Source organism: Tachysurus fulvidraco, chromosome 11 (genome assembly GCF_022655615.1).
Source record: "Tachysurus fulvidraco isolate hzauxx_2018 chromosome 11, HZAU_PFXX_2.0, whole genome shotgun sequence".
Lineage (NCBI taxonomy): Eukaryota > Metazoa > Chordata > Actinopteri > Siluriformes > Bagridae > Tachysurus > Tachysurus fulvidraco.
In genome coordinates this window covers 4,932,283-4,945,735 of record NC_062528.1, presented here as the reverse complement: position 1 = coordinate 4,945,735, position 13,453 = coordinate 4,932,283, and the positions used below count along the sequence as shown (strand labels likewise).

Below are 13,453 nucleotides of genomic sequence, written 5' to 3'. Positions count from 1 at the left end.
TTTTTTTATTAAACACCTCGAATTTAAGAATAGACTTATTGTCCACACACACACAAGCACACACACTTTCTCTCTCTCTCTCTCTCTCTCTCTCTCTCTCTCTCTCTCTCTCACACACACACACACACACACACACACACACACACACACACACTCTCTCTCTCTCTCTCTCTCTCTCTCTCTCACACACACACACACACACGCACGCACACACAGAGAGAGAGAGAGAGAGAGAGAGAGAGAGAGAGAGAGAGAGAGAGAGAGAGAGAGAGAGAGAGAGAGAGAGAGAGAGAGAGAGATGTTATACTTACTCAGGTTTATAATTAAAGATTTGTTTCTCTGATACTAGCGCAATTTGTTACCTGCAATGTGCCCAATCTTTGATTGCCTTATTTTAGTTTGATGGAATCTGGAACACACAAATAGAAGGAGTTGCCCCATTTTGTCCTTGCATATGCACATATATATGCTAAATATTTACATAATCAGACAAGTGGAAATGTCTCACTGTAAAGTGATCCAAATCTGACAAATTGATCAGATTCTGTGGATTTGACAAAAACTTTCAAGAACAGCTGAAGATTAATACATATCACCTGTGTTTTTCCAGTCTTATAAGACTATAGTCTTTCCAATTTGGGTTCGCCTGTGTTGATGAGGTTTGATGATGTTCAGTGTACAGTAAGACATTTCTGATACAGGAACAGTGCTATAGAAATAACTATTATTATATTCAGAGAATGAATAGACCACGTATGACCATTGATGTGATTCTGAAGTTACTTGAACAAATGTTTTTTAATTATTAACTGAAACTTTTGGGGTACGGTTAAGTATTTGTTCTGTATGGCAAACAAAAAAGACACTTTATCTTCATTCACTTTCAGTCATGCGTCACTGATATGAATAGCAAGCTAGGTTGCATGCAGTAATCAGTTTTCTAGTGCATTGAACTTAGTGATGGGCACTGAAGCCAGAATAGCCTCAATATAATCAAATCTACTTACATAAGAAAGTTGATATTTAACATTTTCACATTCTTAGGCCTTAAAGGTAAAACTTGTATCATAGCTCCTAGTTAAATAAGATCAACACTTTTTTTTAAATCCTATGTGACTAATTATGGGTTGTGAAAGACAAGCAGGTGCTAAATTATTAAACATATTCATTAATTCAAGCAAAATGGAAAATGTTGCTGAGGGACTCATGAGACCCAGTTCATCAACATCTGCATCCCTTGGTAATTAAACTGAAGCAAAATGAAAACAAATGATCTGTTAATGACTTTTGGCTCCGATTAGACTACAGGGAGACGTCTCCACACATATAATGATCAAATCTGTCAACACGGTGATGCCATATTGGTCCCCAGATCATTCAGTTTTATAATATTTATGGTTCTAGTTTTAATACTGATTTTGATATTGTAATTATTTAAATGCATTTAAAATATGATTTAAAAAATAAACATGATTAAATAAAATAACATTTATTTTATGTAAAAATATAGTATACCTTGATATAATAAGTATGAATGAATTTTTTTATTATTCTGACTGCATCAAATACATTTCACTCAGAAATAATTTAATTGTGTGATTTGATCATGTCTGCATGGGAATTTTTCATTTTTATTTTTATTTAATTAAAAAAATATATACATCAGAATTTATGGTAGCATTATATGTATTTTATTAAATGTTTACAGTTCAGATCAAAACCCTTGATTCATGTCTTTAAAATAATATGTATTATGTAGATTACAATACTAAACATGTTGGATTTACAGTGCCTTGCAAAGTATTCATACCCACTGAACCTTTCCACATATTGACATGTTACAACCACAAAGAAAAACTTATTTTATTGGGATTTTATGAAATAGACCGAAAGAAAGTGCCACATAATTGTGAAGCGGAAGGAAAATTAAAAATGGTGTCCAATTTTTTTTTTTTTTTTTTACAAATAAATATCTGAAAAGTGTTGTGTGCATTTGTATTCAGCCCCCTTTACTCTGATACCCCTAACTAAAATCCAGTGAAACCAACTGCCTTCAGAAGTCACCTAATTAGTAAATAGAGTGCACCTGTGTATAATTTAATCTCAGTATAAATACAGCTGTTCTGTGAAGTGCAAAACACATTACAAATCCGAAAACAAATTAACAAATCCGAAAACAAATTAACAAATCCGAAAACAAATTAACAAATCCGAAAACAAATTAACAAATCCGAAAACACCCGGAAACGGTAGGTATCGTTAGTGAATGGAAAATTACCGATCATCGGACGAGACACCTGTCACTCAAGATATACAGGTATGGAATCTTTTGTGTAATGTGTAAAGTTCTCCATTTAAATATAAGAAAATAACAAAATTAATCCACAGTAATCCATTCCATCCATCCATTCCAACTTTTCCCTGTGGCAGACTGTTGAACTTCATATATGCCTTGAGTGACAGGTGTCTTGTCCAATGATCGGAAAGTGTTCCATTCGCAATCTATACCTTCCTTTTCCGGGTTGTCTGAATTGTAGTTGTGTTTTCGGATTTGTTGTTTTGTTTTCTTCAGAAGTGTGTTAAAGAACATTAATTAACAAACAGCATCATGAAGAACAAAGAACACACCAGACAGGTCAGGGATAAAGTTGTGGAGAAGTTTAAAGCAGGGTTAGGTTATAAATTAATATCCTAAGCCTTGAACATCTCACAGAGCACTGCACAATCCAACATCCAGAAATGGACAGAGTATGGCACAACTGCAAGCCTACAAAGACATGGCTGTCCACCTAAACTGACAGGCCGTGCAAGGAGAGCATTAATCAGAAAAGCAGCCACGAGGCCCATGGTAACTCTGGAGGAGCTGCAGAGATCCACAGCTCAGGTGGGAGAATCTGTCCACAGGAAACGCTTAGCCGTGCACTCCACAAATCTGGTCTTTATGGAACCATTGTTGAAAGAAAGCCTTAAGAAACCCCGTTTGCAGTTTGTGACAAGCCATCCCTAGCCAAGCAAGCATGTGGAAGAAGGTGCTCTGGTCAGATGAGACTAAAATGTAACTTTTTGGCCAAAATTCAAAAAGTTATGTGTGGTGGAAACCTAAACTGCACATCACCCTGAACACACCATCCCCACCATGAAATATGGTGGTGGCAGCATCATGTTGCGGGGATGCTTTTCTTCAGCAGGGACAGGGAAGCTGGTCAGAGTTGATAAGAAGATAGATGGAGCCAACTTCAGGGCAATCTTTGATGAAAACCTGTTGGAGTCTGCAAAAGACTTGAGACTGGGGTGCAGGTTCACCTTCCAACAAGACAATGACCCTAAACATACAGCAAGAGCTACAATGGAGTGGTTTAGATCAAAGCATATTCATGTGATAGAATGGCCCAGTCAAAGTCCAGACCTAAATCCAAATGAGAATCTGTGGTGAGACTTGAAAATCGCTGTTCACAGACGCTCGCCATCCAATCTGACTGAGCTTGGGCTATTTTGCAAAGAAGAATGGGCAAAAATTTCACTCTCTGGATGTGCAATGCTGGTAGAGACATACCTCAAAAGACTTGCAGCTGTAATTGCAGCGAAAGGTGGTTCTACAAAGTATTGACTCAGTGGGGTTGAATACAAATGTACGCCACACTTTTCAGATATTTATTTGTAAAATAAATTTGGACACCATTTATCATTTTCCTTGCACAAATGTGCCACGTTGTGTTGGTGTATCACATAAAATCCTAATAAAATACATTTTTGTTTGTGGTTGCAACGTGTCAAAATGTGAAAAAGTTCAGTGGGTATGAATACTTTTGCACGGCACTGTAGATTGGCTTGTCATTCACAGTTGTTGTTCACAGGTGTTATGCATTGCAAAAATTGGCATTGACCTTATTGGGTCATTGGAACAGAGATCACAAGAGTAAAGCCCCGTACAGTATGTTTAAGAGATTAAATAAAATCAATATTTTATTGCCCATTTAAGGATGTTGTTATTCTATTACAGTTCAACGTTCAACACAGTTAATACCAACAATACATCCATCTGCATCTAAATGTTCCATTTCTAACTGGACTTCCTGACAACTGCCCTGGACCATCAAAGTAGTTAGCACTTCTTCTCCACCTTGATTCTGAGCACTAGTGTTCTACAAGGATATGTGCTCAGCCCATTCCTCTAAGCCAAAGCCCTCAGCTCATCACTAGTGTCCATTCATAGCTCCAACAGCATCATCAAGTATGCAAACAACACAATAGTCATCAGACTCAATGAAAAGTGATGAAAAAGATGAGAAACCTGCTTGAGATGATGTGTGGAGAACCACCTAACCTTTAAAACTAAAAAACAAAAGAACTCATTAAATAGAGAAAAAGCATAGAGATGATAAAATACTCATTAGAGATGATGTCCTACTTGAGGAGGCTGAGGAGACCCAACTTAACCCAGGAGCTATGTTACACATGTAGACATAAATGACGGGCAATATAGAAAACCCTCTGACATTTTATGGTATGGTTAACCTGCTGTATCCCAGCTAAACTGAAGGCTCTACAGTGGGACGACCACTCAGAGAACACATACAGACAGTGTTGAATAAAAAGATCAGTCAGGATTGCCAACAACCAACCCCAGCAAACCATTTAAAACTAAGTAATTTTTTTGTTTATTGTGTCATAGAACAATGTAGTTTTATGCAATATTGGGAGTAATGCATTACTTTGTACTGTGTTACACATCTAAATGATTTTTATTAATAATATTTCCTCTATACTGTATGGAAATGCTACTATTATCTACAGTCGTATGCAAAAGTCTAGGAACCCCTGACAATTTCCAAGATTTTCATTTATAAATATTTGGGTGTTTGGATCAGCAATTTCATTTTGATCTATCAAATAACTGAAGGACACAGTAAAATTTCAGTAGTGAAATGAGGTTTATTGGATTAACAGAAAATGTGCAATATGCATCTAAACGAAATTAGACAGGTACATAAATTTGGGCACCCCAACAGAAAAATCTCATCAATATTTAGTAGAGCCTCCTTTAGCAGAAAAAAAATAAACATTTGAGAGCTACTTGAATAAATACTATATAACATTTTGGATCATTTATTTTATTTCTATTTACTATATGCATTTTGTAGTCTTTTCCAAGTCTTTTCCAAGTCTCATTCTTGCTGGAGCATATGCTTACAATGTCACAAACGTTATATATTTAAAGTCAGGTCTTTTAGGATTATCATGTTTACTGTTACAATGAATACTGTTTTTATGAAAGAGAGGAGTACTGGTTGTAACAGTAAACATGATAGTCATATTAGTCATATTAGGCAATTGCATATCTAGTCCTTTAAATAGCTTGAAAGATTGTTAGTTGTATAACTTTAGCCAGGTTGCAGGACATCGCAGGTAATATTAAGGTCTTAAACACATGTGCTCAAAAATGTTATACATGAAGGATCTAATGATAAATACCTTGGGCAGTCTGAGGTTAGTAAGGGTTAAATTGTATGAGATTGTGTATTGTGCCTTACAATCTGACTGTGTAACAGTTGCTTGCACCCTAAACCTAATAACTCGGCCCACCCTTAGCAGCAAGAACTGCAATCAAGTGGTTGCAATAACTTGCAATGAGTCAGTTACAGCCCTGTGGATGAATTTTGGTCCACTCATATTTGCAGAATTGTAATTCAGCCACATTGGAGTGTTTTTGAGCATGAACCACCTTTTTAAGGTCATGCCACATCATCTCAATAGGATTAAGGCCAGGACTTTGACTAGGCCACTCCACAGTCTTCATTTTGTTTTTCTTCAGCCATAAAGAGGGGGACTTGCTGGTGTATTTTGGATCTTGTGGTAGAAAGCAAGAATTCAAGGTTCCATTTATCACAGCAAGTCTTCCAGGTCCTGATGCAGCAAAACAGCCCCAGACTATCACACTACCTCCACCATATTTTACTGTTGGTATGATGTTTTTTTCGAAGTATTACTTTTATGCCAGATGTAATGGGACACACACCCTCCAAAAAGTTCAGCTTTTGTTTCATCAGTCCACAGAGTATGGTTTTCGTCTTGGAACTCTGCCATGCAGGCCATTTTTGCCCAGGCTCTTTCTCATGGTGGAGTCATGAACACTGACCCTCACTGAGACAAGTGAGACCTGCAGGTCTTTGGATGTTGTTGTGGGGTCTTTTCTGGAACCTTGGATGAGTCATCGCTGTGCTCTTGGGGTAATTTTTATTCAAATGCTTCACACCTGCTTCAAGCCCTTTACCTGCCCCACCTCCTCGTTACGTATTCTTACATGTTGATGATATCAGTAATTGGATATTTAAATGAGTCTGGTAAATCATATATATGTCTTTGTCCAGAATTTCTATTATTCTGGAAACCTCCATTGCAACTGCAGGTAATGCATTTAAAAAAAAAAAGATTATCTGTACCTAGTTTCTACATATTAATGCTGTCATAATAATTATTTCTATATTTGTACTATTTTATCATTTGTTTAAATTGTGTCTTAGTTGTAATACAATAATGTTGAAATATGTTTTTTTTTTAGTAGATATGTGTACAGATGAGTGCAACAGCAGTCAGCATTTACAACTTGTCCAGTCAGCATCAATAAGATTGAATGTATCAATGGCCATAACCCAAATCTTTATATGGCCATTCATTTATATCAACATCCTCATGCTTCTAACCTTCTCCAGAAAACAAGCCTTCAGGACTGAAACACGCTACATACTGTTCGCCCATACACTAATTGTGGACTTGATTTTTCTTATGCTGACAGATATTGTAGTAATTCTCTCATACAGTCATGTGCTGATGCCCATGGCATTCTGTGTCCCATTTTGTATGCTCATGGAGACACTTACAACATGCACACCACTAACTATCACTGCAATGTGTGTGGAACGTTACGTGGCCATTTGCATGCCTCTGAGACATAGTTCTATCTCTACTGTCAGCAGAACCTTTACAGCTATTTTTATCATTTGGATCATAGGTTCCATAAAGTCATTTGTGGATATGTTCATCCTTGTCACAACTTCCTCGAAAGAATATCTGTCTCAGCTCACCTTCTGTCATTATGAAATTATGATGCCAGAAAACTGGCACCGTTTAATGAGAGGTGTTTTATATGTCATTCATTTTATAATAGTTTTACTTGTTGAGCTATTTTGCTATGTAATGATTGTGATCTCTGCCAGAGCAGCCTCTGTTGACAAGAAGTCAGCAGTCAAAGGACTTCGCACTATCTCATTGCATATGCTTCAGCTTACACTGTGTACAACTGAAATTATTTGTCCCTATATTGAAGCATTAGTCATGGAGCTAGATATTCAGATATATTTATCAGTTCGCTTTTTCAACTTCATAATGTTTACTATCATAGCTAAGGGAGTCAGTCCACTTGTATATGGGTTACGGGATGAAACATTTTATAATACCATGCTGTGCTACATCAGATGTAGACAGAGTCAGGTTTCATTTCAAGTAGACTCCCAGTCAAAAAACAATAAGAAGCAATAAGTAAAGCATTATTAGCATTACTTGGGATACATTACATAGTTGCGTAGCCATTTACTTTGTAAACATGTAATCATTTGATTTTCAGAGAGAATGCACCTTTGTATTATTTAGTAAAGTAGATTTCATCCAACTCATACATACATAAATGCAATTAATCTGTTTAGCTGTTTCTATCAGTTGAGTAAAATATTTTATTTCCGTTCAAAATGTGAAACAAATACTTGAGATGAGTGTGATTCAAAACCCTAGCTCTAGACCTGTCATCTTTAAGGTCATGATTATTATCTCTAAAGAATAGTTTTCTATGATACTATAGATCACTCCATATTGAAAATTTAACACAGATACTGAAATCAAAGATTCACACACTTTTGCATGTCACAGATATGTAATGCTGAATAGTTTTTTTAAAATATAATTATAAAATTTTTGACTCATTTGTTTGATTGTGTTCACTTTGTTTACTTTTAGGACTTGTAGGAAAATCTGATGATGTTTGTCTCATATTTATGCAGAAATATAGGAATTTATAAAGGATTCACAAACTTTCAAGTGACTGTGTGTGTGTGTGTGTGTGTGTGTGTGTGTGTGTGTGTGTGTGTGTGTGTGTGTGTGTGTGTCTGTGTGTCTGTGTCTGTGTGTGTGTGTGTGTGTCTGTGTGTGTCTGTGTGTGCGTGTGCATCTTATTTTATTAACATGCAACTTTTGAATGTGCTAAATTCTAATGCTAAGGTGCACCTTCCACAATAATAAATGTTATTTTGACACATGTACTATAACTGTAATAAATGCACTATACTGTACATACTTACAATTAATCACAATTTCACATTACTAGAAAATGTAATTTAAGACATTATATGTGAATTCATAAAGGTATACATGCTTTTACCCGAGTAACAACAATGCATCGAATATCAGGTCCAGGACTGTCTATCACTTTACTAACATACCTTTAATTATGGCTGGTTAAAGGGACTATTTAAAGTCATTTTTAAAAAAAGCTCAATGCCATGAGGTATAAAATTTAAAAGGGACCAAACGAAAAAAGGGAACCTATTCTCTTCTGAGTGAAAATGAATAGAGGGATTATGAAATATTACTTATTCACAACTACAGTATATACTATAAGGCTAAACAGTGCTGATTCAAGCATCAGTCATTTTTATGCCATTATTGTTTTTAGCTTTAGGTTTACAGTGTCCAAGTACAGAAACCCAATAAATTATAAATAAGACAAACTATTTTACTAAGTCTAATCATTCACCTATCCATATGAGACTGTCCACAGCCATTTAGTGTATCTATGTGTTACCAACTGCTGTAATCTTTAGGCTGTCCATAAGGTGCCCAACAAAAAACATAGTCTTCAAGAATTGGGATGGACTGTTACATGTGTTACATCAATTTAAGGGCATCCTCTTGTGGCAGGGAAGTGGTATCTCAGTGAAAGCATTCTTGGAACCTGGCTTCGAAGGTTGCCATATCAGTCCTAGTATAGGACAGAATTTTTAAGGGGGCTTAGAACCTGACATGGGAGGCCACCATGTCAGCCATGGAAAGGATGTGGTCCACCCTGCTGACCTCTGGAGACAACTGTGAGCTGGAGGCTACCATTTTCGGCATCATCATGGAACGGGGCTTTAAGCTTTTTATACGTAGATTATTATACGTCCTCACTTATATGGCACTAAATGCCCCCCCCCCCCTTATCTTTCTGATCTTCTCTCATCCTATGTACCTTCATGATCACTCTGGTCTTCAAATTCTGAACTTCTTTGAATTACTAGATACCATTTATCCTCTGTGGGTGGCAGATCCTTTTCTGTCATTGCTCCAACACTATGGAACTCCCTACCCATTGCACTCAGAACCATCACCACTTTGTCTGAATTTAAATCTAGGATTAAAACCCACCTTTTCAACTTTCATTATCAGTAAATAATGGGAAAGGTGCTATATAAATTAAACATATTATTATTATTATTATTATTATTATTATTATTATTATTATTATTCCTGTGTCCTTAAAGCGGGAAAATACTGGTTGAATATGATGGACTCACTGACTGGCATGCCCATGCTGCGGCTGTTCCAATCTGCTACAGTACACCCATGAACAGGTGAAGTATTTTATCACATGGAAGGGTTTGAAACACGGAGATGGATGCAAGTGAAGGTGGTGCAGACTTTAATATAAAACCAAAATATAAAAGCAAACAGTCCTAAACACAAGGCAAAGTTAAAATTATAAAACAGGCCGATGTTGGGCAATCTGCAAATTAGCCTGATTATTGCAGGTTAAGCCAAGAACACAGGAAACAGAGAACACAGAACATGAAATAAAGCTTGCTACAGGGGGAATACAATACTGATACTTCCCTTTCAGGGACACACAAGGGTTTAAATAAGGACAACAATTAAGAACAAAAATTAAAACGTGTGACTACAATTAGGACACATTCAGGGAACAACGTATAACAAGACAGAGGAAGAGACAACAAAAACAGAAGACATGTCAAAGTTAACAAACTCACTTTTGATATTCATTAAAACTTTATTAAACTCTGGAACCAGGCAACCTAATGCACTTTTCTTGTCTTATCTGATGTGAGAGAAAAAATGCATGACACAAATACTTGCAACTTGCAACCTCTTCCTCAGACACTGTAGATTGCAGTGGTGTAGTGCTACTGTTGTAAACTATGAACAGCTATTTTAAAGGTTACATCACTGTGCAAACACATAACCATGGTTTATATACAGTTTAGCCATTTGTGTCGCTTGTTTCAATCTGGAGCTATAAGACAATTCATATGATTAGGGTGTAATGAGGGATCATGACATAATGCATCATTATTTCTTCTAGTAGAGAGAAAGCACATGTACAGTAATGCATCGTACATTGTCTGAAGCCATATGCCATATGAGCTTCTTTACTTAAAAACTAAAAACTAAAAACATTTTTACTGTAACATTAATTTATTTTGTTGAAAAGTAATATTTGGAAATGTAAACATCTGTAAAAATCTAAAAAATCTCGGAAATAAAAGATCCGTGCTTCTAAAGCTGTAGTGAACCCTGTCCCTTCTGGCAGAACCAGAAGCACTCTGCTTACATAGCTGATAAAGGACTTCTGTCCACTTTGTTCTGTTTCATTTGAAACTGTGTTTACTGCACTAAATTTGACAGCATTCTGAACAGAGCAGCTACAGAATTTGTGCCTGTTAAATACTTACAGAGCCTTTAATTATTAATCCAACTCTGACGCTCTACTTTATTGCACAACCATATTTGTTTTGTGTGAGAAAACAAGGACTCTTTCCAAAGATAAAATGCTCACTCCTCAACCATTTTCACTGATGACAACACCAATGTACAGAGCACGTATCCACTCACGTCTTGTGACGCAACCGAAAGACATACTTTAAAAACATAAACTCACTGACCACTATATTCAGCTGTTAAGAACACGTTCATGCAATTATTCAGTCAGTCAAGGCAACGGTGCAAGGCAAAGAAATCAAGCACATATATAGTTCAAGAACGTGCCATGACACAGTCTTCAGTGTTTACGCAGAATGTTGAAAAAGAAAAAGAGCTTCTAGTGAGCAGACGTCTTGCAGGCCGCATGTGATTAATGAGAGAGGTCGGTGGAAACTTGACATGACTGGTTAAAGCCGTCAGGAAGGCTACGAAAAGTAATCTTAACTTATAACCGTGGTGAGCAGAAAGCATCTCAGACCAATATATGGAATATTGATGCAGATGCTGTATAACATCACAGATTCACAGCATGAAATGAACATCTGACAAATCTGCAGCAATTATGAGATGCAATTCTGTCAACAGAATCCATCGCACTGTGGCTATTCTGAGTGGGGTCAGTATTAATATTGTGTTCCTAATACAATAACTAGTTACTGTATATTTCAGAATTTAATATACACTTCATAGATTGTACTTTATGTCCATATAAACCGGAAGCCAAGCATTAAGCTTCTCGTTAGTTCTGGCAGGCCACGTCGTCAAGCGTGCATCAGCTGTTAATCAGCAGTCCAATCCGGTTACGTCATCCATATTACCCGACCATTTAAATTCCCATTCATTGAGCCGCTTTCTAGCGCTTCGCTGCTGCTGCGACTTAAACTCCCTCCTCCAACCCCAACTCCACCATGCCAGAACCAGTGTTCGTTGTACCAGTTTACGTCTTAAATCTCCACTCATTTTCTCTCTCTAATTATTTTCTATTTATTTATCCATTTATTAATTTATTATTTGCGCAAAAAAACAAAAAACTCCATGCTTGATCATGGTTCTGTTATGGGGGGTGTCTATTCTATTTTCAGTTGCTGCTGTCCCCGCTCGGTCCATGCGTGCGCACGGACGGGCGCGTGGATTGCTGCCCCGAACAGAACCATACCGCCAACACTAACTGTATGCTATCATCTAATCAACTCTCATTTGACAAGTAGACAGAAATGAATGTATTGCCTTTTGGATCGACGACATTGTGTCCCCTGTCCTTCACTCTATCTCGAAGAAATAGCAGCTATAGTCATAGCAGTTTCAGTTTACTATTATTAAAATATAACAGAATGCACAGAAGTCATTCAATGTGAAGGACTCACAGAGTCACTGTATGCAGTCTCTAAATTCACATTCCATTGTTACAGTTTATATTTTTCTGGTTCAAGAATAAAAAGGTATATTATACATTATATTAGATTATAAAAAATGTTGGAGTTAAGTGTTTGACTTTGGACTACTGACTGCAAGGCACTTAATCCTCACATGGTAACTTTTATACTGTATGTGATTTAAATTTAAGTCACTCTGGATAAAGGTGTCTGCCAAATACAGTAAATGTCATGGCTAAAGTCTTATTTGAATGATCATTATCAGTTTGTAGATGTAAATTGTGACTCTACGCATAATTAAGATAAATCTTGTGTTCCACACGGTTCGGCTTTAGATGCGTTTGTTACCTCTAGTCTGGATAATTGTAATGCTTCGATATTCTAGTAGGTGCATAAACAAGCTCTAGATAATCCAGAACGCAGCAGCTAGAGTCCTAACTAGAACCAGAAGATGAGCACACCACTCCTGTCTCTACCTCAGGGGCAGAGCGTTCTTTACAAAACCCCACCGTAAAAAGAAGCAGCCTTCCAATTAGTCACAATCTCAGTCTCAGTTTACGTCATGTTAAAAAAATGCTTGTTTAGTCAAAGTGTTTTATGAATTATTTTTCTTAGGTAAAGGAGCTGATCTGGAGTGTTTGGTGAACTGGGATGTTTGGATGTTGTCTCAGGGAGTTTTTCCTTACCACTGTTACCTCTGGCTTGCTCATTACGAATTAATATAAAATACAAATGTAAACTTTGTTCCTGCTGCATTGCGGCAATGTCCATTTGTCGCTATACAAATAAAATTTAACTGAATACGACAAGCTAACTTACAAAGACTTTTGTTGTTGATGTTCTCAGACTAAACGTTTAGAGGTTTTAAAATAAAAATAATAGGATAACAATTAATAACAAGTAATACATATTACATTCCACACAAAAACATGACGTTAAATTAGTTTCCAAAAATAAAAAAAAAATTTTTTTAAATATTGTTCTGTAACTGCAAGCCTTGTTCCAGTTTTTGTTTTGCACTTTGAATTTGCACGTATGGTTGTTGTCTTTTGTTCAGAGTTGTTCTGCTGCTGCTGTTTTTTGGGCCTGATCAGCCTTTGGCCCTGTGATTATTTACTATAATCCTGTTGCTCAGCGTTTGTGCTGACGCTGTACACGTCCTGTGCGTCAATCAAAGTCTCTCCTTGAACTTTTTTTTGTGCGTGTGTGATAGGACTTTTTCAGTAAACTGGTCAATAAAGTGCTTGGGCCACTCAGTATAAAAGGCCGAGTCTATC

General features: G+C 36.7%; 1 protein-coding gene across 1 annotated transcript; it reads left to right on the top strand.

Annotated features, from left to right (window-relative positions):
- The first annotated feature begins 6,564 nt into the window (after positions 1–6,564).
- On the top strand, positions 6,565–7,622 carry LOC113636476 (odorant receptor 131-2-like). The gene has a single exon (XM_027136616.2). The coding sequence runs from the start codon at positions 6,565–6,567 to the stop codon at positions 7,534–7,536; it is 972 nt and encodes a 323-aa protein (XP_026992417.1). The 3' UTR covers positions 7,537–7,622.
- Positions 7,623–13,453: the final 5,831 nt, after the last annotated feature.